This window comes from Stegostoma tigrinum, chromosome 11 (genome assembly GCF_030684315.1).
Source record: "Stegostoma tigrinum isolate sSteTig4 chromosome 11, sSteTig4.hap1, whole genome shotgun sequence".
In the NCBI taxonomy this organism is placed as follows: Eukaryota; Metazoa; Chordata; class Chondrichthyes; order Orectolobiformes; family Stegostomatidae; genus Stegostoma; species Stegostoma tigrinum.
Window position 1 is genome coordinate 8894157 of NC_081364.1, and position 27360 is coordinate 8921516.

The following is a 27360-nucleotide window of genomic DNA, read 5'->3' on the forward strand; positions in this document are numbered from 1 at the left end:
TCATCCTGAAAAAGACTTTTTAATCCCCGCTCTCTGCATTCTGCCATTCAGCGAATCCTCTATCTACGCCAGTACCTTGCCCAAAACACCACAGATTATCTTATTCAGCAGCCTTCTAAGCAGCATCTTATTAACGGTCTTCTGAAAATCCAAATAGACTACATCCACTGGCTCTCCTTTACCTATCTTGCTCATTATCTCTCAAAAGAATTCTGATGAAGTTGTGCTGACTCAGCCCTGTTTTATCACGCATTTCAAGTACTCTGCAATTTCATTATTAATAATTGTCTAAAATCTTACCATTGAATGAGGTCAGGTTAACTGGCCTAAAGTTTCCTGCCTCCTGCCTCCTTCCCTTCTTAAACAGGAGTGAAAATGTCAGCCATTTTCCAGTCCTCTGGGATCCTTCATGGCTCCCATGACTCTTGAAGGATCACCACCAACACCTTTAAAATCTCCTCAGCTATCTCCTTGAGAACTCTGGAGTACAGGCCATCTGATCTGGGTGACTCATCCATTTTTAGGCCTTGCAATTTCCCTAGCACCTTCTCCTTTGCGATGGCCATGATACACCCCTCTGCCCCCGACACTCTTGAACTTCTGGTACCCTGCTGGTATTTTCCACTGTGAAAACTGAAGCAAAGTACCTATTCAGTTCCTTCACCATTTCTTTGTTCCCCCATCACTACTACTTCAACCTTATTTTCCAATGCTCCAATGCCCACTTTTTGCCTCTCTCTTGCCTTTTAGATATCAAAAAACTCTTGCAATCTTCTTTTAGGTTACCAGCTAGCTTATTCCCATGTTCCATCTTCTGCCCGTTTTTTAAAATTTATCCTCTGCTGGTTTATAAACGGGTTCCCAATCCTCTGGATTCCCATTAATCTTCACCACATTGTATGCTTTCTCTTTTGCTTTCGTGCTGTCCCTGACTTCCCTTATCAGCCATGATTGCCTCGTCCTCCTCTCAGTATGTTTCTTCTTCGTTAGGATGAATTTCTGCCATGAATCCTGAATTACCTCCAGAAACTCCTGATATTGCTGCTCCATTGTCGTCCCTACTTTCCCCTGCCAATCAACTCTGGTCAGCTCCTCAATCATGTCTTTGTAGTCACCTTTACTTAATTGTAATATCATTACATCTGATTCCTGCTTCTCCCTCTCAAACTGCAGGGTGAATTCTATTGTATTATTTTCACTGCCCTCACGGGGTTCCTTCATGATAAACTCCCCAAAGAAATCCAAAATTATTTTGTATTTTATTTGGTAATCTCCCCCCTCAACTGCCTCCGAGCTGCTAGCTCTCCAACATTGCAGAGGCCACATCTACCTCCTTCCCAAAATTCACAAATAGGACTACCTGGAGGACTCACTGTTTCGGCCTGCTCCTGCCCCATAGAACTCAACTCTTCCAACTTCTTCTCAATATTTTTCACCTCCTGTCCAGTCCTTTTCCCACTTATACCCACAATTCTTTAGATGCTTTACGTCAGTTTCAGAATTTCCAGTTTGCGTTCCAGCTGCATCCCCTTTACTGTGGGCAAGCAATCCTTTTACATGCCTATTCCTCAACAGAGTAGTTTGAGGGCTCACTCTCCTTCTGAGAAAAAAAGACCTTAAACTTCTCCATCCACAACCACCCTCCACTGCCTGGGAGAACTCGTCCTCACTTTAAATAATTTCTCTGTTAACTCCTCGCACTTTCTTCAGGTCAAAGGTACAGACGTGTACCTGCATGGGCCCTGGTTCTGCCAGACCCTTTGTGGAGTACATGTGGAACGTTCCTTGTTCTTGTCATACTTGGGCTCCCACCCACAGCTCTTTCTCAAGTACGTCAATGACGTCACCGCTGCTGCTTCTCGTCTTGTCCACAATCGGAAACATTTATCAATATCACTTCCAATTTCCATCTCACTTTCACCTTCACCTCTTTAATCTCTGACTCCTCCCTTCCCTTCCTCGACAACTGCTTCCATTTCTGGGGATAGGCTCACCACCATTATCCACTATAAACCTACTGACTCCCACAGTTACTTTGACTACATGTCTTCACACTCTGCTTCTTGTGAACACTCTATCCATTTCCCCAGTGCCACTGCCTCCATCACATCTGTGCTGATGATGCCTTTGACAAAGGGGCCTCAGAAACGTCCACATTCTCCTTCAACAGAAGAATCTCCACCACTGTGGTTGACAAGGCTCTCAGCCCATCTCCCACCCTTCGTCCTCACTCATCATCCCACTAGCATCCACATCTAAGGGATCATTAGCCACCATTTCCACCACCTCCAGACTCATATTCCCCTTCCCGATCAGGCTTCCATAGGATACTTTGGTCTACTTCTCCTCCACCCCAACACTACCTCATGCACTCGTAGCACCCTCCATTGCAATTGCAGCAAGCCTAATGTCTGCCCATTTTCTGCCTCCCTCCTCGTTATCCAGGTGAAGTAGTGATTTACGTGCACTTCAGTCAATCTAGTCAACTATACCCATTGTGCACAATGTGGACTCCTCTACATTGGGAAGATGAAGCACTGCCTGGGTGAACACTTTGCAGAACACCTACATTCTGTCTACAAAAATGACCCTGAGCTTCCAGTTGCCCACCACTTCAACACACAACATGTTCCTTGGCCAATATCTCTATCAGGTTTGCTGCAGTGCTCCAATGAAGTTTAATGCAAATTGGAATAAGAGGACCTCTTTCTCAGCTTGGGAACCCTGTGGTCACCTTGACTCAATATCCAGGCCAAAAATTTTAGGACTTCAGCAACTTCTCCCACAGCCTCTCCCGAATCCCCAGTCACCAGGCTTTGTCATAAAGGCTGCTATCACAAACAATCCACAGTCAGCCACGAATGATCTCAATTAGCAGCTATTCATTCTTCCTTTAGAGATAGCAAGAACTGCAGATGCTGGAGTCAGAGATAACGTATTATGGAACTGGAAGAACACAGCAGGCCAGGCAGCAGAGGGGCAGGAAAGTTGGTGCTTCTGGTCAGAACCCTTCTTTAGAAATGGGGAGGGGGAAGGGAGCTCAGAAAAAAATAGAGAGAGGATGGTGGGGCTGAAGAAAGTAGGTGGAATGGTGATAGGTGAATGCTGATACAGTGTGGTGGGAATTAGTCAGTGGGATGGGAGGGGCGGATAGGTGGGAGAGAAGATGGATAGGTTATGTCAGGTCAAGGAGGTGGGAATGAGAGGGAGGGTTGAACATGGGATGAGGCTGGGGGTAAGATTTTAAAATCTATAGACAGGACCAAAGTCATCAATAAGATTCCCTGCAGAGACTGTGAGAAACGCTACATTGGGCAAACAGGAAGAAAACTAACAACAAGGGTACACAAACACCAACTGGCTACAAAAAGACAGGACCAATACACACTCATCTCTATCCACATGGATAAGGAGAACAACCAATTTGACTGGGACAACACCAAAATCCTGGGACAGGCTAAGCAGAGACAGACATGAGAATTCCTAGAAGCCTGGTACTCCACAAAGAAAGCCATCAATAAACACACAGAACTCGAGATAACAAGGTGTGGAGCCGGAAACGTCTAGGCCCGAAACGTCGGCTTTCCTGCTCCTAAGATGCTGCGTGGCCTGCTGTGTTCATCCAGCTCCACACCTTGTTATCTCGGATTCTCCAGCATCTGCAGTTCCCATTATCTCTAACACATAGAACTCGACCCCATTTACACTCCACTATGAAGGAAAAGCGGAACTGAGGAATCCAGCTCAACAGACTCCAGAGTTTAAAAACCAGGTGGGAAAACACACCGGCGCTTCATCGGAGGCTGCAGTGATGACGTTACCCAGCAGGATAATGAAACATCTGAAAAACAACAAAGCAGCTCGGCGAGCCAATCAACCACAACCCAATCTACAAATCTCCTCCAAAACCTTAGAGACATTTCCCAGTGAGGAAGAAAGATTCTAGGAAGGGGATAAGCCAACAATGGTTAATTAGGAAAGTGAAGGATAGCATCAGATTGAAAGAAAAAAAGCATACAATGTAATAGATTAGTGGTAAACCAGAGGATTAGGAACGTTTTAAAAATCAACGAATAAAAAAAACTAAGAAATACTACAGAGAATCAAAATAAACTTTGAGGGTAAACTTGCAAGTACTATTAAGACAGACAGTGAGACCTTCTTTAAATAAATAAAAAGGAAAAATAAAACAAACTGAACATAGGCCCTTTAGATTATGAGGCTAGGGAAATAATAATGGGGAACCAAGAAATGGCACTAAAGTTGAATAATATTTTGCAACTGCTTTCATAATATAACATGCTAATAGCATTCCAAGATCACTAAATATGCTATGGACACCTGGAGGAGAGGAAATAAGTACAATAACTATCACTAAAGGAAAGGTAATAGGGAATCTAACAGCACTAATGACCGATAAGTCCCCCGGTCGCGGTGGGATACATCCTTGGACATTGAGAAGTAGCTACAGATACAATATGAGTGGTAATCTTCCAGGAATCCTTACATTCTGAGAAAAGTCCCATACAATTAGAAAATTGCCAATGTGAACACTTTTTTTATTTAAGAAGAGAAGGAAACAAAAAAGATACCTATATCTGTTATTGTGATAAAATTACAGTCTATGAGAAAGGATGTCAAAGCACATCAAAGCACACGGAAATGCACGATATGATCAAGCAGAGTCAGCATAGCTACATGAAGGGGAAATCAAGCCACTAGTTGGATCATAGCTGGAATGCAATGAACAGTTTTGGACTCCTTATCTAAGGAAATACATACTGGCATTGGAGGAACTGCACAGAAGGTCCACTATGAAGATATCAGGTATGGAGGATTGATTTTGAGGATAAATTGAGTTGTTTAATTCTGCATTCATTGGAATTAATAGAATGAGAGGCAACGTTATTGAAAGCTGCAAGATTCTTAGCAGACTTGACAGGGTAGATGTGGAAAAGTTTTTCGTGTAGGACAATTTAAGACCAGAGGGCATAACCTCAGGTTAAAGGTTCCCATATTTAAGACAGACATGAGGAGGTTTTTTGTTTCTCAAAGGGTTGTGATCTTTGGGGTTCTCAACCACAGAGGGCTGTTGAGACTTAGTCATTAAATATATTAAAGGTTGAGATAGATTTTTAGTTAGCCAGGGAATCAAGGTTGTGGGGAAAAGGCAAGAAAGTGGAGTTGAGGATTATCAGATTGGCCATGATCTCATTGAATGGCTAGGCAGAATTGCCTAATTTTGTTCCTTTGTCTTATGGTCTTGATGGTAAATTAGAGTTAAAAATCCATTAATTTCACATAGAATAGGAAGTAGAAGATAATCTCAAGATTATTCTTATCAGTCCCTGAACAAATGTGACAGCATGTGCAATCTCTCAGTTTTTCTAACTTGGCCTTCAAGATGTCCAATGATAGCTCCACTTTAAATTCCATGGAAACAGCTGGCACATAAACTGCACACTCTTGGAGAACCTCCTATTTCAAGGACTGCAACTTCACCCCCTTCAGTGGTCAAAAATGCTCTCAACCACATCTCTGGCATTTCCCACACTTCTGCCCTCACATCTCCTCCCTGCAAGAAAACAAAGACAGAATTCCCCCTTGTCCTCACATTTCACCACACTAACCTCAGGCTTCAACGTATCGTTCTCCACCACTTCTGCCATCTACAATCCAACCCTACAACCAAAGGCATATTTCCCTCCCCACCCCTATCTGTCTTCCATAGAGGCTATACTCTCTGTGGCTACCTCATCTACTCCACACTCCCCATTAGCCCCAACACCCCCGGCACCTTTCCCTGCAACCGCAGGAAGTCCTTTACCTGCATCAATACCTCCCCTCTCAACTCGATCCAAGGAACCAAAAACACCTCCGATATCACACAGAGATTGACCTGCACATCCGCCAATGTGGCCTACTGTGTCTGCCGCTCCCGTTGTGGCCTCCTCTACATTGGTGAGGCCAAGCGGGGGCTCGGAGACCACTTTGTAGAGCACCTGTGCTCTGTTCGTGACAAATGACAAAGCTTACAGTCGCAAACCATTTCACCTCCCCCTTCCACTCCCTGGGCAACATGCCCATCCTGTGCCTCCTCCAGTGTCACAATGATACCACTCGGAAACAAGAGGAGCAGCATGTCATAATCCACCTTGCAAGCCTACAACCCAATGGTCTCAATGTGCTGTACCAGTTTCAAAGTCTGCCCACCCATGGCCTCATCCATGACCAACACTCCCTCTCATCCACGCCTCCTTGACCTGACACAACCTGTTCATGTTCTCTCCCGCCTATCTGCTTCTCCCACCTCACTGACCAATGCCCACCACTGCCTATTTGCGGTCACCGATCACCATCCCACCTACATTCCCCAGCCCCACCCCTCCTCTCTATTTATTTCAGAGCATCGCCCCACCCCATTTCTGAAGAAGGGTCCCAACCCAAAATGTCAACTTTCCTGCTCTTCTGATGCTGCCTAGCCTTCTGTGTTCCTCCAGCTCCACACTGTGTTATCTCTGACTCTAGCATTGGCAGTTCTTACTATCTCTAAAGTTACAACAGTCTTAATTACACAGATTCCCAGAGACTCCTTTTCGAACTCCAAGTAAACCTTGTTAAATGGTCAGGTCCACTCTGCAAATCCGACCGTAACTAGACCTATCTAATTCACTGTATTACGCACAGCTCCTTGTTCATGTGCCTTCTCTGTTTTCTCCTGCTGCAGCTCTTCCTTGTCTAAACCCATAGATCTTCTGTTGATATTGCTTCTACGTCAAGTGCTACCAGGTCACAGGGACAAGTATTTTTTTTGCTTTTTAGGACTATTCCAGTTGATCCTTTTACATTTGATGAAACTCTTTGAAAAAAAAAGTTTAAATATTCCTAAAAGCAATTACAGACACCGTAGATGTTTTAAAGAAATTATAAATTTGCTTACTGTCACGCTTCAGGTCAAAAATTGTAACAGTATTCTGTGGCTTCAGGGCAGAAGTAACATAAAAGTACAACTAAAAGCAAAAGAGTCATGGATGATATATGCAGCTTGTTTCATATTAAAAATTTGTCAGTGATAAAATTTCTCATTTGGAGTGAGACAAAAACTTTGGCTTATTCTACATTACTACCTGTATTGTCTTTCTTGCCTAAACAGTGAATATGAAATTCTACCCAACTGTGTAATTCATACACCTCAGGAGATGAATTGGACATGAACATAGAAGGGTTTTTAGCTACTGGCATCAGGGCATTATTACTTCAGTCCCCAGTGTCTGAAATGAAAGACATCAAAAACTGGATTTTCGAGGCACTAAGCCTGTGACGACAAGACCTCCAATTTCTGTCATTGTGTCAAAGCTTTCTCTTTTTGAATTCAAACACAATAAAACAAAGATTCAAATTTTAATTGTAACTTCTAATTAAAAATTCCAAGCAAACCCTTACCAAACAGAAGTGGTTTTAGGCTCAGTGTTTTCAAGTAGTGTATTTTGTTAGGAATCAGATCCACCTTTTGCTTGTGGCCAACCTGCAAGGAAAGAAAGAAATATCACATTATATGAAGTGAAAAAAAATTAATACTAAGGATGCAAATTAGAGCTTCAGAACCAGTGACTGATAAACCAAAGTGGCAAAATAAATATGTTCTTACATCAACAGTTCACCATAAGAAGCACTTTAAGGTGTAAGGGTGATGAACTTTTCAATTAGTGACCGTTCTAATATCACAGGCCCATTAAAATCATTCTGACACCTTCCTTACATTCAGGTAAAGACAGATGGATGGAAAAAAAAACTCATGAGTGATTCTTCTCTCGCTTCAAATTCACAACTTTTTGCCACAACCTTTCTTATTTCAACTGTATCAATACTGGTACCTATGGTGATCACTCTGATCTTTCCTCTCATATTTCGCCTGAACTCCAAATATGCTATTACACATTTTTTCATCCTCCTTCATCTGATAACATAAATGGAAATGCAAACTTCACTGTTCTTTTTTGTATTTTAACACAAGACTGCAAGATCTCATAACTGTGGAGTTCTTCATATCACTTATGGCTGGTACCATTTTGGAACACCCGCTCATCTCTCAATGTCACAATATCCTTCCTAAAGTGCGGTGCCACAGCTGGACACAATGCTCCAATTGGATTTAGCTAATGATTTATAAAACAATAATTACAGCCAAACCTCCTTGCTTTTGTACTCAATACCTCTACTTAAAAAGCCAAATATTCAGCACTTTGTGTCAAGCAAGTTTATCAAGTTGCCAAGCCACCCGCAAAAATCTGTGGCTGTGACATTCCAGCTTTCATCACTTCCCTTTAAAATTGTACCACGTAGTTTATATCATCTCTTCTCATTGTTCCTTGTGAAATGTATCACTTCACACCTTTCTGCATTAACTTTGACCTATCACTTGTCTGCCCATTTCATAAAGATGTCTGTTCCTGAAACAACCACATTGTATTATATCATTTACATCACACTGTCACTGCTCAATGCACGTGTACATTGCTGTCACTGTTTCTTCCTACACCCAGTTCAGTGTCTTTTACTCCACCTTTGGTTCATTACCCCTGTCAACAGTTTCCAGCCACTTCAAGATAACCCCACACCTCCATATCTTCCCAGTCTAGATGAACCAGCCGTCTCAACCCTCTCTTCCCTGAGCCAAACCATTACACATCCCACTCCTCTACCATAATCTGGGTATCTCCACTTCAGAACAACACAACACTGGCCCCTTCACACCCCTCAACTCTGATACCCTTTTGGGCCTGTCCCCTCCTCCATCCTGCCTTCTCTCGCTGGGTCCACAGCATTCTGGACTGCTCCCACTAATCCATCTTCTGCCCATTCTCTGAAACTCTCCCACTGTAGCCCTTCCACTTCTCCTTAAGTCCCATTATTGCTCCTCCCCATCACATCTGCACACCGACTTTCCTATCACCCAATGCTCGAATTAACCTCTCACCTCTTCTGTCCCTTTGTCGCAACAGCACACAGATCCCTCACATATATACCGCACATATGCATACTTACCCTATGCTCTCCAATGCCACTCCCTACTGCATCAACTACCCCCTCTTGCACAACTGCACCTGATTCCTAATTGTCTGTGTCTCCTGTCTTCTGGACCCCCTTCACCCACTCCTGGTCCAGAACCCACCACCCCCCAAACTCTATGTCTTGCTCCCTCCTTCCCACCCCACCCCCTCCAAACACTGGATCTTCCTCTTTTGAACACCCACCCACACACACGGTCTCCCTCTGCAACCCACTAAATCTGGGTCTTCCCCACACAACCGACCACAGCTCTGGAACCCAACCCCCCCCCCCCCCCCCCCCCCAAACACTGGATCTCCCTCTCTCCTCAGCCCCCCAACTCTAGATCCATCCAACCAACCAACCAATCCCCCAACTCTGGCCCTCCCCATCTTACCCCCCACACCAACTCTGGCCCTCCCCACCACAAACCTCCCAACTCTGGCCGGCCCGCGCCCTTTCTCCCTCTCCAACTTTGGATTTCCCTGCTCACAACTAGATCCCACCAGGGACTAACTCTCTTTTCTAGCCCCGACTTTGGTCCTGCCCAACCTGCACACGCCTTCTCATCCAACCTGCCCCGCCCCCGTTACCTTGATGCCCTCCAGCCGGCGCAGGCGGCCGAGCACCACAGCCTGTTGTTGCTGCTGGGAGACGGGCTCCGGTGACGGCGGCTGTGAGGGGACGAGTAGTCCCTGCGGCGGGGCCGCGCCTTGACCGCTTGGCGGGAGCGCGCCGCTGTCGGTGGGCGAGTGCGCGCTCTCGCTGGTGTAGTACACGTACAGCAGCAAGGCCATCACATTGAGGATGTAAACGTGGACAAACACCATGACAACCACGAAATAAGAACGCGAGCACACACTGTCCTTCTGCGACATCTTCAGCCGGCAAACATTTGACAGGTCCGCGTCCCCCCCCCACCCCGACCCAGCTTGGTTCCGCTAAGTGGACCCCTGTGCCTCCCCACCCCCCCACTTCTCCTTAGTGTGCCCCTCTCTCTGCCCCTCCCCCCATTCTACCGGCTCCGCCCGCGGCCGTTATTTTCAAACTTGAGCTCGCGAGCGACACGGAGCGAGCCTCCGGGAAACGTCACCGCGTCTCCTGACGCCGCCCGACCTCTGGGCAACGTCAACAAGCCCCTCCCACTTCTCCTGGGATCAATGAAGGGAATAAGGTAGGGAAGAGGGAAGGTAGGTTGGGTGGGAAACAGGGAAATGGGGTGGGGTTTGTGAGGAGGGGAGAGGATAATGAAGAATTGGATAGGTGGGGAAGTGGGATGGAGTATGGTTGGGGGATAGGGAGGGGACGATTTTTGGGGAGAGAGGAGGATAATGGAGGAGAGGTTAGGTAGGGAGTGAGGGAGGGGACAATCAGTTGGGAAGGGTTGAAATAAGGGGCTGAATAGATGGGAAAGTGGAGTGAATAGGTGGGGGGGGAGATAGCTAGTGAAGGGGGAAGAGTGGGGGGGAAGAGTGGGGGGGAAGAGTGGGGGGGAAGAGTGGGGGGGAAGAGTGGGGGGGAAGAGTGGGGGGGAAGAGTGGGGGGGAAGAGCTGGGCATTTTAGGGATGTTGGGTGGGGGATAGGCGGGGAAGGTAAGTAGGAGGTTGGGAAGGATAGCTGGGAAAATGATCATGTGGAGGTGGACAGGTGGAGAAGTGCGATGAAAGATGGCAAGGGGTGAGGTTGGGGATTGATGGGAGACGGAAGGAATGGTTGGTTGGAACAAGGGGGATTGAGAGGTGGGAGTGGTGAGGTCTGGGGCAACCATTGGGGGGATAAGCGAGGAAGCAACATCAGGTTGGATGGGTGATGGGGATAGTTAAGGAAGTGAAGTGAGGTGAGGTTGCAAAGGATAGGAACAGATGTGGCGAATGGTGAGATCAAGTTGAGTATGTAGATAGAAAAGTGGGCTGATGCCGGGCACGATAGGTGGGATGAAAATATGAGGAGGAGTGCAATGGGGATGGGGGTATAGAGCAGAAGTGAAGTGAGGTTGGAGGATAGGTGGTGAAGTGGAATCAGGTTTGGGATGGTGATTGTTGGGGTGATGGGGTAGTAGGTGGAACAGGGTGCGAATGGGGAGATAGATGCGGAAGTGGGGTGCGGATGGGGAGATAGATGGCGAAGTGGGTGAGGCTGGTGGACAACGTTAGAATGACAGCAAGCTAGTTTATTGAACTGGCAAGCAATTGCATGTTCAGGGTCATTCTATATACAAAGCAGGTATTCCACAAAGCAATCACCCAGTCTGCTAAGGGTTTTGCCTGTGTAAAGGAGACTATATTGTGAGCAACAAATTGAGTCAACTTGATAGAAAAAAGCACTAATAAAATGTTGCTTCACCAACTTGCAAAGTGAGGAGAGAGGATATGAATGGGCAATTGTTACACCTACTGCATTGGATAATATCATGGGTGAATTAGAACTTGTCAGATATAATGTAGGAATGGACTAGGGTGTCGCAGAGAAAATGGTCACTGAAATATTGCAAGTGGAAGAGTGGGGAAGATCTGTTTGGTGATGGCATCTTGTTGGAGGTGGCAGAAATGTGGAAGATGATCCTTTGAATGCAGAGATTAGTGAGGTAAAAAATGAAGCTGATGAGATGGGGTAAGGGCAGTATATGGATTGGACATGGCTAAGGGCCCTGTCAACCACTGGAAGGGAGAATTTCTCAGTTGAGGAAAAGGAGAGCATGTTGGAAGAAGCAAGTGGAAGGTGAAATCAAAATAGATGTGACAGAGGCAGCGAAACTGGGACAATGGAATGGAATTCTTGCATGCTGTAATATTTCAATGATGCAGCACAAGCTCAAGGAACAACACCTCATTTTCTAATTGGGCACTTTACAACCTTTAGGACTCAACATTGAATTCCACAATTTCAGAGGCTGACCACATATTTGTTCCTTATTTTCTTCTCCCTGCATCTCCACACACACAGAGTCTTATTATGTCCTGTCTTGTTTTCTTTTTCTCAGTCGACACAAACTATGTTTCCTCTTTCACATCATCATTTACACCAATTTCACAATTCTATTTCTCTTTCAACACAATTAATCCGTTTATCTTTTGTATTGGGCCTCTCTACCATCTGTTCCCTTTGTCCCTCCTCCACCTCTGTCAAAACTAGACCGAAACAAATTACAACCCTTTCAGTTCTGAAGAAAAGTTATACTGGATACAAAATGTTAATTCTGTTTCTCTTTCCATTGATACTGCCAGACCCACATCCTGCTGATAGTGTGGTGACCAGAACTGATATACAACTCCATCATAACCTCCTTGTTCTTCGTCTGAGTTTTAAATCTGTCAAAGACTTTTACTCTGTATTTGTTCTTCAAATTTTGGGTCTCAATTCCAAGTGTTCATTATTTCCCAACTACATCAAGCCAAATTAAGCTGCAGTGGCAAGCACCTCTACAGCAACTACACAGAGATAGTAAGAACTGCCGATGCTGCAGTCGGAGACAACACAGTGTGGAGCTGGAGGAACACAAAAGGCCAGGCAGCATCAGAGATGCTCCTCAGATCCTGCCTGGTCTGCCGTGTTCCTCCAGCTCCACACTGTGTTATCCACAGCAACTACGATTGTTTATGCTGCATTTCCCATTTAGAACACCAGAGGGTGCCAGAGCCATGTAAAATTGTGGCCATGAGGCCATCATGGGACGGCTAGCAAAACTGCACCACAAACAGACAATATCTTGAATCTTGTGCTCCTGAGATGCTGCTTGGCCTGCTGTGTTCATCCAGCCTCACATTTTAATATCTTGAATCTACTGCATTACTTTTTTTTGGGGAAGTGTCCAAGATGTTTGGCTCAAAACAAAACAAACATGGAAAACCCTGGCTGTTCTAGATATTGCTAACCCTACTGTAGATATACATCTTATTATTAGCAGAAGTGACTATTTACTAATGAGTTCTCCTGGCAGTACACGGAGCGTACGTGTCTATGATGTTTGAGTTCCCCAGTGCTAATCGGCTGCGAAAGTAACACGACGGCAAGAAGTAGTTGGATTTAGTACCCTGATTCTTTTCTTAATGTGCATTCCTGAGATTTGAGTGTTTCTGATAAGTGAGGCAAACGAATCAAATCTTGGCTGGGAACAACAAATGCTCGAGATCACAGTGATAATGGGAACTGCAGATGCTGGAGAATCCAAGGTAACAAAGTGTGAGGCTGGATGAACACAGCAGGCCAAGCGTCTAGGCCCGAAACGTCAGCTTTTGTGCTCCTGAGATGCTGCTTGGCCTGCTGTGTTCATCCAGCCTCACACTTTATTATTTCTAATGCTCGAGATCACGGTGAGTCAGACACACCCATGGAGATAGAGCAAGCTAACGTTTCGGGTCTAATCTAATCTTGGGACATGTAAGGAGAAGGATTGAACACATACACTGTGATAATAAGCACTGGTGTGGCCACTCGAGTACAGAATGAAAGCAAATGCTGCAGATGCTGGAAACCTGAAATAAACACGTAGAAAAGTTGCAGAGCACGTCTGTAGAAGAGCCACTCAGGATTCAAAACCTGAACTCTGTTTCTCCACAGATGCTGAGTTTCTTCAGCATTCTCTGTGTTTGATTTTGGAGTAGAGAAGGTGATTAGGGAAGGATATGGGATACTTCCTTTCATTAGCCAAGGCATATACTATAAACAAGATAACAAGGCGTAGAGCTGGATGAACCCAGCAGACCAGGCAGCATCAGAGGAGCAGGAACGTCAGCTTTCTTGCTCCTCTGATGCTGCCTGGCCTGTTGTGTTCATTCAGCTCGACAACTTGTTATCTCAGACTCCTGCGTGGGCAGCTCCTACAATCTCTACTATAAACAAGAATTTTATTATATAATACAATATATCCCTGGAATAAGTTCCAGCACGAAATTCTTAAAACACTACTTAATGCAAAGCTAGAATACACCATCTGGCTGTGGTCACATTACTGGAAAGATGCCAGTGAGTGGTGGGCCTGTGGAATTCGTTGCCATGGAGTGCAGTGGAGGCCGGGATGTTAAATGCCTTCAAGGCAGAGATTGATAAATTCTTGATCTCACAAGGAATTAAGGACTATGGGGAGAGTGCAGGGAAGTGGAATTGAAATGCCCATCAGCCATGATTTAAATGTCGGAGTGGACTCGATGGGCTAAATGGCCTTACTTCCACTCCTATGTCTTATGGTCTTATGGACTCATGCGATCACACCATAGAAAAGGATACAGAGGACATTCACTAGGATTTGTGATGAGAAAGGAGCTAATAATTCGAGTTCAGTAATCCTTCATAACTCAGCAATATTTTAAGACAGCTATAGAAATGATCACACAAATCATGGGCATACTTGCAACAAATAGGTATATGAAAGCCATCTTTGGCATGTCTCTGTGGCGCAATCGGTTAGCGCGTTCGGCTGTTAACCGAAAGGTTGGTGGTTCGAGCCCACCCAGGGACGTTTGCCATTTTAGCTTAAGATGACTTGCAAGAATTGTTAAGTGATGACGCCACCTTTCAATTTCTACGTTTTGTTTTCTCCTACGCAAAATTCACTGCAATGCATTTCTAAATACTTCTTCAACCAGCTGTTTTTTCGCCGTCTCCTCCGTAGTTCGCATTTTTGTGGCAACATATTTATCTTGCAACAGAAGAAGACATAACAGTTCTTCCCAACCACGTGAAAGGCAGAACTTACGAAATGTTTTAAAAGAAATAATTACTTTCCTTCCACCATTTAAGTTATATGTTTTAGCAATTTTGCAATTTAGTATATTCTGACCGTTCATTTATAGCTGGTCAAAGAACTCGTTTTGTTGCAAGGTTTCGTTTAAATCCTGCGCAAGCACAATTCGGAAAATAAAACTAATATGTATTTTCATGTCAGCTGAAAAGCAACGTCTGTAAAAAGTAAACGTCGATCGAGGCATGTGAAATATTAATTATTTATTAAATATTAAATATTAATTCGTGTGCGGGAGGATTTGTTGCAGCGTATTTGGGTGATGTTGTCCTCAAGTAAATTTCAAAAGTCACAAAATCACACGATACCAGGTAAAATAAACTTTTGGGCTATTACCTGGCTAGAGTCAATAAAATCTACAGATGCTGAAGTCCAAGGGAAACAAACAGGAGGCTGGAAGAAAAGACGGCTGTTCCTTTCCTCCTTCAAAACCTGGTGTGGTATGATTGTTTTTGACCTTGTCCACACCAGTCCAACACCGGCACCTCCACGTCTCAGTCACGATGCCTGTAAAGTAGCGAAAGAGCAGAAGGGTTTAGAAAGAGTATCAAACGTTTCCTATGGGTCTTCATAGACAAGATGGGCCCAATGATCCTATTTTGTACTGTATCGTTTCTATGGAACTTTCAGAGAAATACAGACCCAATGGGGAAAAAATTAAATAGACATAATGCGTAGCTTGGTTGAAGAGTACGGAAAGAACGTTAATTGTCAGCCGAAATAGCTCAGTTGGGAGAGCGTTAGACTGAAGATCTAAAGGTCCCTGGTTCAATCCCGGGTTTCGGCAGGGTTTTTTTGTTTCGTTTTGGACGGTGTGGAGTTTTACAATAAAAGTATTTCACACCGTATTAACATGATGAGTAGGAATAAGAGCTGGACAAAATGGTGAAAAAGCTCCAATTGAAAACTTGCGCCGACAAATAATTGCGACAAGTAAATTATTCTAACTAACTTTACCTCTTCAAGCGATGTCATACAGTCATTGAAGCATACAGTGCGGAAACAGACCTGCCCGGGACTTCGGTACACCAGTCTGCACCGACCACAAACCCAAACCTCAGCTCGTCCCACCTGCTTGCTCCTGGCCCAGAGCCCTCTAAACCGTTCGGATCCATGTACTTATCCAAAAGTCTTTTAAACGTCGTAAACGCACCCACATTCACACTTCCTCCGGAAGTTCAATCCGCACGCATATACCCTCTCTCTAATGTTTATTTTTAATTACTACAAAGTGGATTCAGCTGAAAGAAATTGGTAAAAGCACTGGCGAAACAGCAAAATCCACGGCCCTGACAGAACAGGTACTCGACTGCCGAAACCCGGGATTGAACCAGGGACCTTTAGATCTTCAGTCTAACGCTCTCCCAACTGAGCTATTTCGGCTAGTCGGGAACTTTGTTTCTCAGACTTCTCTATGAATGTTGGTAATGAAATGTGAGCTGGCGTGCTTTTTCTACAGAGATTATGGGAAGTGCAGGTGCTGGAGAATCCAAGACAACAGAATGTGAGGCTGGATGAACACAGCAGGAAAAGCAGCATCTCAGGAGCACGAAAGCTGACGTTTCGGCCCTAGACCCTTCATCAGAGAGGGGGATGGGGTGAGGGAACTGGAATAAATAGGGAGAGAGGGGGAGGCGGACCGAAGATGGAGAGAAAAGAAGATAGGTGGAGAGAGTATAGGTGGGGAGGTAGGGAGGGGATAGATCAGTCCAGGGAAGACGGACAGGTCAAGGAAGTGGGATGAGGTTAGTAGGTAGATGGGGGTGCGGCTTGGGGTGGGAGGAAGGGATGGTGAGAGGAAGAACAGGTTAGGGAGGCGGAGACAGGTTGGACTGGTTTTGGGATGCAGTGGGTGGAGTGGAGGAGCTGGGCTGGTTGTGTGGTGCAGTGGGGGGAGGGGACGAACTGGGCTGGTTTAGGGATGCAGTTGGGGAAGGGGAGATTTTGAAACTGGTGAAGTCCACATTGATACCATTAGGCTGCAGGGTTCCCAGGGGGAATATGAGTTGCTGTTCCTGCAACCTTCGGGTGGCATCATTGTGGCACTGCAGGAGGCCCATGATGGACATGTCATCTAAAGAATGGGAGGGGGAGTGGAAATGGTTTGCGACTGGGAGGTGCAGTAGTTTGTTGCGAACTGAGCGGAGGTGTTCTGCAAAGCGGTCCCCAAGCCTCCGCTTGGTTTCCCCAATGTAGAGGAAGCCACACCGGGTACAGTGGATGCAGTATACCACATTGGCAGATGTGCAGGTGAACCTCTGCTTAATGTGGAATATCATCTTGGGGCCTGGGATAGGGGTGAGGGAGGAGGTGTGGGGGCAAGTGTAGCATTTCTTGCGGTTGCAGGGGAAGGTGCCGGGTGTGGTGGGGTTGGAGGGCAGTGTGGAGCGAACAAAGGAGTCACGGAGAGAGTGGTCTCTCCGGAAAGCAGACAGGGGTGGGGATGGAAAAATGTCTTGGGTGGTGGGGTCGGATTGTAGATGGCGGAAGTGTCGGAGGATGATGCGTTGTATCCGGAGGTTGGTGGGGTGATGTGTGAGAACGAGGGGGATCCTCTTTGGGTGGTTGTGGCGGGGGCGGGGTGTGAGAGACGTGTTGCGGGAAATACGGGAGACGCGGTCGAGGGCGTTCGCGATCACTGTGGGCGGAAAGTTGCGGTCCTTGAAGAATTTGGACATCTGGGATGTGCGGGAGTGGAATGTCTTGTCGTGGGAGCAGATGCGGCGGAGGCGGAGGAATTGGGAATAGGGGATGGAATTTTTGCAGGAAGGTGGGTGGGAGGAGGTGTATTCTAGTTAGCTGTGGGAGTCGGTGGGCTTGAAATGGACATCAGTTACAAGCTGGTTGCCTGAGATGGAGACTGAGAGGTCCAGGAAGGTGAGGGATGTGCTGCAGATGGCCCAGGTGAACTGAAGGTTGGGGTGGAAGGTGTTGGTGAAGGGGATGAACTGTTCGAGCTCCTCTGGGGAGCAAGAGGCGGCGCCGATACAGTCATCAATGTACCGGAGGAAGAGGTGGGGTTTGGGGCCTGTGTAGGTGCGGAAGAGGGACTGTTCCACATAACCTACAAAGAGGCAGGCATAGCTGGGGCCCATGCGGGTGCCCATGGCCACCCCCTTAGTCTGTAGGAAGTGGGAGGAGTCAAAAGCGAAGTTGTTGAGGGTGAGGACGAGTTCGGCTAGGCAGATGAGGGTGTCAGTGGAGGGGGACTGGTCGGGGCTGCGGGACAGGAAGAAGCGGAGGGCCTTGAGGCCATCTGCATGCGGAATGCAGGTGTATAGGGACTGGACGTCCATGGTGAAGATGAGGTGTTGGGGGCCAGGGAATTGGAAGTCCTGGAGGAGGTGGAGGGCGTGGGTGGTGTCACGGACGTAGGTGGGGAGTTCCTGGACCAAGGGGGAGAAAATGGAGTCCAGATAGGTGGAGATGAGTTCGGTGGGGCAGGAGCAGGCTGAGACGATTGGTCGACCGGGGCAGGCAGGTTTGTGGATTTTGGGAAGGAGATAGAAACGGGCCGTGTGGGGTTGGGGAACAATGAGGTTGGAGGCTGTGGGTGGGAGGTCCCCTGAGGTGATGAGGTCATGAATGGTGTTGGAGATGATGGTTTGGTGCTTGGGTGTGGGGTCATGATCGAGGGGGCAGTAGGAGGTGGTGTCGGAGAGTTGGCGTCTGGCCTCGGCGATGTAGAGGTCAGTGCGCGATACTACCACTGCGCCACCCTTGTCTGCGGGTTTGATGGTGAGGTTGGGGTTGGAGCGGAGGGAGCGGACGGCTGCCCGTTCTGCAGGGGAGAGGTTGGAGTGGGTGAGAGGGGTGGAGAGGTTGAGGCGGTTAATGTCTCGACGGCAGTTAGAGATGAAGAGGTCGAGGCAGGCTAGGAGCCCTGGGGGTGGTGCCCAGGAGGAGGACTTGTGTTGGAAGCGGGTGAAGGGGTCAGTGGAGGGAGGGTTAGGTTCCCGGTTGAAGAAGTAGGCATGGAGGCGAAGACGGTGGAAAAACTGCTGTATGTCCAATCGTGACTGGTATTCGTTGATGTGTGGTTGTAGGGAGACAAAGGTGAGCCCCTTGCTAAGGACTGACCGTTCGTCCTCAGTCAGTGGGAGGTCTGGCGGGGTATGGTGAAGATGCGTTAGGGTTCAGTGTGGCTGTCTTCTCTGGGGTTGCTGGCTGTGGAGGTTGTGGGCGGAGCGATGAGGTCGTCGGCCGTGGGCGGGGTTCCGTCGGCGGTGGCCGTGGGCTGGGTTCCGTCGCCGTCGGCCGTGGGCGGAGTTCCGTCGGCGTTTTGACCATGAGGACACGGCCGGAGACCCCCATCGATGACGTCACATCCGCCTCCGCCAGCCACACCACTTCTGGGACCGCTGCTGCAGTCACCCTCACCGCAGCCGCTGCTGCCGCCCACCCCGACACACCCACAGCTGACGGAACCCCGCCCACGGCCGACGACAACGGAACCCCGCCCACGGCCGACGACCTCATCGCTCCGCCCATGACCTCCACAGCCAGCAACCTCAGAGAAGACAACCACACATCAACGAATACCAGTGACGATTGGACATAGAGCAGTTTTTCCGCCGCCTTCGCCTCCACGCTTACTTCTTCAACCGGGAACCTAACCCTCCCTCCACTGACCCCTTCACCCGCTTCCAACACAAGTCCTCCTCCTGGACACCACCCCCAGGCCTCCTACCCTCCCTCGACCGCTTCATCTCTAACTGCCGTTGAGACATTAACCACCTCAACCTCTCTCACCCACTCCAACCTCTCCCCTGCAGAACGGGCAGCCCTCCGCTCCCTCCGCTCCAACCCCAACCTCACCATCAAACCCGCAGACAAGGGTGGCGCAGTGGTAGTATGGCGCACTGACCTCTACATCGCCGAGGCCAGACGCCAACTCTCCGACACCAAGTCCTACTGCCCCCTCGATCATGACCCCACACCCATCAAACCATCATCTCCAACACCATTCACGACCTCATCACCTCAGGGGACCTCCCACCCACAGCCTCCAACCTCATTGTTCCCCAACCCCACACGGCCCGTTTTTATCTCCTTCCCAAAATCCACAAACCTGCCTGTCCCGGTCGACCAATCGTCTCAGCCTGCTCCTGCCCCACCGAACTAACCTCCACCTATCTGGACTCCATTTTCTCCCCCTTGGTCCAGGAACTCTCCACCTACGTCCGTGACACCACCCACGCCCTCCACCTCCTCCAGGACTTCCAATTCCCTGGCCCCCAACACCTCATCTTCACCATGGACGTCCAGTCCCTATACACCTGCATTCCGCATGCAGATGGCCTCAAGGTCCTCCGCTTCTTCCTGTCCCACAGGCCCGACCAGTCCCCCTCCACCGACACCCTCATCCACCTAGCCGAACGCGTCCTCACCCTCAACAACTTCTCTTTTGACTCCTCCCACTTCCTACAGGCTAAGGGGGTGGCCATGGGCACCCGCATGGGCTCCAGCTATGCCTGCCTCTTTGTAGGTTACGTGGAACAGTCCCTCTTCCGCACCTACACAGGCCCCAAACCCCACCTCTTCCTCCGGTACATTGATGACTGTATCGGCGCCGCCTCTTGCTCCCCAGAGGAGCTCGAACAGTTCATCCCCTTCACCAACACCTTCCACCCCAACCTTCAGTTCACCTGGGCCATCTGCAGCACATCCCTCACCTTCCTGGACCTCTCAGTCTCCATCTCAGGTAACCAGCTTGTAACTGATGTCCATTTCAAGCCCACCGACTCCCACAGCTACCTAGAATACACCTCCTCCCACCCACCCTCCTGCAAAAATTCCATCCCCTATTCCCAATTCCTCTGCCTCCGCCGCATCTGCTCCCACGACAAGACATTCCACTCCCGCACATCCCAGATGTCCAAATTCTTCAAGGACCGCAACTTTCCCCCCACAGTGATTGAGAACGCCCTCGACCGCGTCTCCCGTATTTCCTGCAACACGTCTCTCACACCCCGTCCCCGCCACAACCGCCCAAAGAGGATCCCCCTCATTCTCACACACCACCCCACCAACCTCCGGATACAACGCATCATCCTCCGACACTTCCGCCATCTACAATCCGACCCCACCACCCAAGACATTTTTCCATCCCCACCCCCGTCTGCTTTCCGGAGAGACCACTCTCTCCGTGACTCCTTTGTTCACTCCACACTGCCCTCCAACCCCACCACACCCGGCGCCTTCCCCTGCAACCGCAGGAAATGCTACACTTGCCCCCACACCTCCCCCCTCACCCCTATCCCAGGCCCCAAGATGACATTCCACATTAAGCAGAGGTTCACCTGCACATCTGCCAATGTGGTATACTGCATCCACTGTACCCGGTGTGGCTTCCTCTACATTGGGGAAACCAAGCGGCGGCTTGGAGACCGCTTTGCAGAACACCTCCGCTCAGTTCGCAACAAACTACTGCACCTCCCAGTCGCAAACCATTTCCACTCCCCCTCCCATTCTTTAGATGACATGTCCATCATGGGCCTCCTGCAGTGCCACAATGATGCCACCCGAAGGTTGCAGGAACAGCAACTCATATTCCGCCTGGGAACCCTGCAGCCTAATGGTATCAATGTGGACTTCACCAGTTTCAAAATCTCCCCTTCCCCAACTGCATCCCTAAACCAGCCCAGTTCGTCCCCTCCCCCCACTGCACCACACAACCAGCCCAGCTCCTCCACTCCACCCACTGCATCCCAAAACCAGTCCAACCTGTCTCCGCCTCCCTAACCTGTTCTTCCTCTCACCATCCCTTCCTCCCACCCCAAGCCACACCCCCATCTACCTACTAACCTCATCCCACTTCCTTGACCTGTCCGTCTTCCCTGGACTGACCTATCCCCTCCCTACCTCCCCACCTATACTCTCTCCACCTATCTTCTTTTCTCTCCATCTTCGGTCCGCCTCCCCCTCTCTCCCTATTTATTCCAGAACCCTCACCCCATCCCCCTCTCTGATGAAGGGTCTAGGCCCGAAACGTCAGTTTTTGTGCTCCTGAGATGCTGCTTGTCCTGCTGTGTTCATCCAGCCTCACATTTTGTTGCTTTTTCTACAGTGCAGTTTCTTTGCTTTTTTTTAAAGCAAGCCCACATCATTTGATTCATAAATGAACAACTGCAGGTAAATATTAGATCAAATTCGTGCAGTTACTGTAAGTTTGTGTTTTGCAATGTGTAAATTGGTGCTTCCCATAGACTCAGTGGAAAAGTGTGAAGTTACGCGCTTTGGTAGGAATAGAAGTGTAGATTATTTTCAAAATGGTGAGAGGCTTCGGAAATCTGAAGTATAAAGGGACTTAGAAGTCCGATTTCAGGATTCTCTTCATGTGTAGATTCGGCTTGCTGCTAGGAGGGGAAGTGCAGAGATGTACTCATGAAGCTGTACATGTCTCTGGTTCGACCACATTTGGAATATTGTGAGCAGTTTTGGGTTCTATATCTGAGGAAGGACATGCTGGCCTTTGAGGAAGTTTTAAAAGATGATCCTGGGAATGAAAGGCTTGTCATGTGAGGAGCAGTTGAGGAAACTGGCCTTTATCCAATGGAATTTGGAAGGATGAAGGGGGATCTTATTGAAATTTACAGAATACTGAGAGGGCTGGACAGAGTGAGCATGGACATTATATTTCCACCAGTAGGAGAATTAGGATCCGAGAGTACGGCCTCAGAGTGAAGGAGAAAATTATTACAACTGTCATCAGGGAAGAGTCACTGGACCTGAAACATTAATTCTGACTTCTCTTCACAGATGTTGCCAGACTTGCAGAGCTTTTCCAGTGATTTATGTTTCATTTGAGATGAGGAGGTATTTCTTCAGCCAGAGGATAGTGAATCTGTAGAACTGATTTGCATAAAAAGTTGTGAATGCTAGGCCATTGAAAGTATTTAAGACGTAGGTAGTTAGATTCTTGCTTAGTAAGGGGACCATTGCTTCTGGGGAGAAGGGTGACACAATGGTTAGCACTGCTACTTCATAGCATCAGGAGCCTATGTTCAATTCCATCTTTGCATGTCTGCCTGTTTGGAGCTTGTACATTCTCTCCATGTCTGCGCGGGGGTGCTCCAGTTTCCTCCCCAGTCTAACAATATTCTGGCTAGGTGGATTGGCCATGTTAAATTACCAATAGAGTTCAGGGATGTGTGTGTTGGGGTGGGATGCTTTAAGGGTTGGTATGGACTTGTTGGGCCAAAGGGCCTGTTTCCATACTGTAGGTATTATACGAAGACAGGAGAATGGGAGTTAAATCGTATCAGCCATGATTGAACAACAGAGTAGACTTGATGGGTCAAATAGCCTAATTCTGTTTCTATATCTTATGGTTTTATGGTCGTACTGCTTTACAGTACACTAAACAAAACATTTCAGAGCATGTCTCTGTACCAGTCAACAAACACCAATCTCCTCTGATCACATTTTTCAACACTTTGCCTGTGGCCTTCCATGTAATGGTGTCTCTCCTACACTTTGCGGCAGTGAGTCCCAGATATCTACCCTCTGAGTGAAAAGGAGTCTTCCTTAAACCCCCTCTAAACCTCCTACAGCTTACCTTGAATCTATGCGTCCGGTTATCAACCCGTCTATTGGAGGCAAAGGATCCATTATTTCTGCTCTATCTATGCCCTTCATAATTTTATATATGTACTCCCTGGCCTTGTCACTCCGCACAAAATGCATTCCTCAAGCCTTGCAGGATTAAATTCCATTTGTCACTACTCAATCCATCTGACCAGAATATCCATATTGTCCTTTCGACTAAAGCTTTCCTTCTCAATACCTACCATATCACAGTCATTTGTTATCTGAAAACTTATTGATCATACCTTCTACATTCATGTCAAGAATATTATTGTACACAACAAACAACAAAGGACCCAGCACAGAAACCTATGGAATACCACTGGAACCAGGCTTCCAGTGACTTATTCAATTTGTATTCAATTTGCCAAATTTCTCTCGTCTATACATCTGGCATACATTCTGCCATCCTGACTTGATCTGGCCCATATGTGACTCCAGGCACACAGCAAATTGACTCTCAATTCTGTGCATTTGGGGATGGACAATAAATGCTGGTCCAGCAGTGATGCCTGTATCCCATGAAACAATATGGTCACTTTCTTGAAAAATTCAATCAAATTTGTTGGTCATAATTTCCTGAACCAACACATTCTAACTATCCTCAGTTAATCAGTGCATCTTCAAGTGGAGATGATCTCTCAGAATGATTGCCAATAGGTTTCCTAACACAATATTATATTCTATGGCTGACCTGTCATTTCTTGGTTTATCCCTACCTCCATTTGAAGGGTCAAAATAACTGATACCCTTGAGGGAACGTCCTACCACCAGTCCAAGCTGGAAGAGCAGCACCTCATTTTCGACTTGGAGACCTTACAGCCTTCTGAATTCAATATTGAATTCAATAATTTTAGGACCTGAACTCTCCCATACACTAGATCCCACTCCACACACCAGGCCTTGTTATCACCGCCTCTGCCATTAGACACTACCTAGTGTCAGCTATTCACTCCACCTGCCAGATCGTTATCCACTCCTTTGTCTGTCTAACTGTCTTCTCTTTTGGGCTTTATCTCAACGTATCATTTACTCATTACCCCGTTCCCCCCTCTGCATATAAACTGACATTTTCCAAGCTACAATCATTCCGAGGAAAGGTCAATGGACCCGAAATGGTAATTTTGATTTCTCTTCACAGATGCTGCCAAACCTGCTGAAAATTTCCAGTAACTTCTGTTTTTGCTTTTGCAGGGTTTTTTTTTTACTTCTGTTTTTGTGCAAGCATGTAGAGTTGAGTTTAAAATCAGATCAGCCATGATTATATTGAAAGGCAGAGCAGGGTGACCTCCTCTTGTTCCTTGTTCATATGTTCATGTCAGTGAAGGAACATTCATATATTCCCAAGACAGGATTGTGAGTGGCTTGGAAGAGACATTGCAGATGGTGCTGTTCCTTTGTATTTGCTGCCCTTGTCCTCCTAGGGGGCGGAGATTTTGGGTTTGAAATTTGCAACTGAGTGATCTTTAGATCTTAACCCTAACCCTAGCATCACCACTACCTCCAGTGCATTTAGATTCAGGCAATAAATGCTGGCCCAACTATCAATGCCGATATCCCACATCTGAATTTAAAAAAAAGATACCCCAAGGGTATCAGCTGTTTTGAACCTTCAGTATTTACCACAAGGTTCCTTTTTCTCATATCCTGTTCTGTACATCCCTTGACATTCAATATTCTCTGGACTTGTTGATCCACATTCCACCTTTATTGGAGCATATTGTCCTTGTAATCTCACTGTTACCATTTCAATATCTCCTACTGCTCTGATGTGGAATTTGCTTTCGGTGAGATGTTATTGGGATAAATCTCATTGATTTCTATATTCTCTATAAATTAAGGCTTTTGATCTGCTTCCACAGAGGGATGCAGACACTGCCTTATAACTTCCTGCCTGATTCGAATTAGGTGTAAAACTTTGTAAATCCTTATCTTCCTACACCTGGGTAGAAAGACACTGCCTTAAGCTTCTTGTCTGAATAGAATTAGGTGTAAAACTTTGTAAGTCTTTATCTTCGTGCACAGGGATATGTGGAAACTGTCTCAAATAAGATTAGGTGGGCAGCGTTTGTAAAGGTGTGAGGCTTCTGAAATCCTGTAAAGAATGTAAGCTCTGTTTCTGCTCAAGGGGCCAGGGCACTGACTTTCATTCAAACCAGACACGTCGGTGGCTTGAAATTACATTCCGTCACTTTGGCAACTTGAAATCGCCTCCTGCCGTTAGCAGTCACTTCATGAACAATCGATGCAGTATCCTGCTCTCTTTATGTTTTCGACGTAGTAATTGAGGGTTTGTGTTTCATGTCATTGTCCGATGTAGTGATTGTTTCATGTATCATGCCATTGTGAGATGTAAAATTGCTTTATGTATTATGCACTCGATAAGGTTTAAAAAGCAGGAACAGTCCGCCTCTCAGGGAGAATCGCTTACGGGATCCTGCATTCTGTGATGATGGGAACTGCAGATGCTGGAGAATCCAAGATAACAAAGTGTGGAGCTGGATGAACACAGCAGGCCGGGCAGCATCTCAGAAGCACAAAAGCTGACGTTTTGGGCCTAAACGTCAGCTTTTGTGCTCCTGAGATGCTGCCTGGCCTGCTGTGTTCATCCAGCTCCACACTTTGTTATCCTGCATTCTGTGCCCAGTTGAATACAGTGCCCCTCCACAGCTTGTACTTGCTTTATAATAAAGGCTTTGTGTTTTTCTAAATAGGTCAGTGCCTTGTTATTGCTTCAAGTCCGCGAGGTTCTCCGAAAACTAACCTAACATAGGTAGCTGCTGCCATTCCACTTTGGCTAGATTGTCCTTGTCTTATTCAAATTTCCCATCCTATATTTCAGAAATTTTATTTCCAGTCTATTTTTGTCCTTAACCACAATTGCCCTAAATCTTATGAATTATGGTGGCTTTCACCAAAATGCTCCACCACTACCACAATTACCATTTACTTGACTTCATTTCCTCAACAAGATCCAGCACCACCCTTTCTCTTGTGAAACTTTCTAAGCACTGGCTACATCCTGGGTACATTTTGAGTGTTCAATTCCCTGCAAGTTTTTCACACTTGAGCTATCCCACTTAACATGGGGAAAGTTGAAGTCCTCTATTATTAATGCCCTGTTGTTTTGTCTACATATCTGTTTTCCTATCAGGCCCTTACTGCTTGGTGATCTATAGTATGCCCCCTCAGAGAAGGATTGCCTCTTTTTTGTTATTAAGGTCTATGGTCTACAATGGTCTAGTTTGTAGAACATTCTAAAATAATGTTTCCTCCTTAGTGCAGTAATTGGCATCTTGATCAATTTTGCAATGCCACCTCCTCATTTACAGTCAACTATCTCACTTACAGATACCGTACTCAGAAATATTGAGCTGCCAGTCCTGTTTCTCCCCATACCATGTCTCTCCAAAAGGTGTAATAAAAAATTCTCATGTATTAATCAACACCCTCAACTTGTTTGACTTACCAGCAAGACTCCTTGCATGAAATTATAAGCTCTGGAATTCCCTCTCTAAATATCTCTGCTTCCCTATCTCTCTTCATTAAGATACCTTTTGAAACCTTTCTCTTTGATTGTCTTTGGCCAGATGCCCTAATATCACCTTCTGTTGTTTGATTGTACTCATTTTGATAATGCCTGTATGAAGGTTCTTGAAACCTTTGTAAAAGGTAAGAAAAGGTATTATAAAAGTGCAAGGGTGAGTTAGGCCATTTTATCTGCAATGTGAAGGGATGCCAGCAATGTAACCAGACTCGGTGAGATTATCATGAAGGATCATCCTTCTCAACCTCTCCCCTTGTCTGAGGAGTGGTGGCCCCCAGGAAGACCAACACCAGTTATTTCTCTCTATTGAGAGACCAGTCTTATGTTCTGGTAAGTCTATAGTGACATTACTCTAACCTTTATAAAATAAAAGTCGTCCAGCTTACCATATTCCCATGTGCCTTGTTGGAGTGACCAAAGACTAAAGTTAACAAGATG

At 46.8% G+C, this 27360-nt stretch overlaps 1 protein-coding gene and 3 non-coding genes across 4 annotated transcripts in view; 2 read left to right on the top strand and 2 right to left on the bottom strand.

Annotated features, from left to right (window-relative positions):
• Positions 1-9942, bottom strand: part of p4htmb (prolyl 4-hydroxylase, transmembrane b) — an 84217-nt gene extending 74275 nt beyond the window's left edge. The window contains exons 1-2 of the mRNA XM_048548055.2: positions 9642-9942; positions 7444-7525 (exon numbers count right to left, since the gene is read on the bottom strand). Coding sequence (XP_048404012.1) covers positions 7444-7525; positions 9642-9926 — 367 coding nt within the window. The 5' untranslated portion in view covers positions 9927-9942. The remainder of the gene's footprint in view (positions 1-7443; positions 7526-9641) is intronic.
• Positions 9943-14430: 4488 nt separating this feature from the next.
• Positions 14431-14504, top strand: trnan-guu (transfer RNA asparagine (anticodon GUU)). Its single transcript has one exon. It is a non-coding gene; the product is annotated as a tRNA-Asn (tRNA).
• Positions 14505-15500: 996 nt separating this feature from the next.
• trnaf-gaa (transfer RNA phenylalanine (anticodon GAA)) lies at positions 15501-15573 on the top strand. The gene has a single exon. It is a non-coding gene; the product is annotated as a tRNA-Phe (tRNA).
• Positions 15574-16096: 523 nt separating this feature from the next.
• trnaf-gaa (transfer RNA phenylalanine (anticodon GAA)) lies at positions 16097-16169 on the bottom strand. Its single transcript has one exon. It is a non-coding gene; the product is annotated as a tRNA-Phe (tRNA).
• Between the last annotated feature and the right edge of the window lie 11191 nt (positions 16170-27360).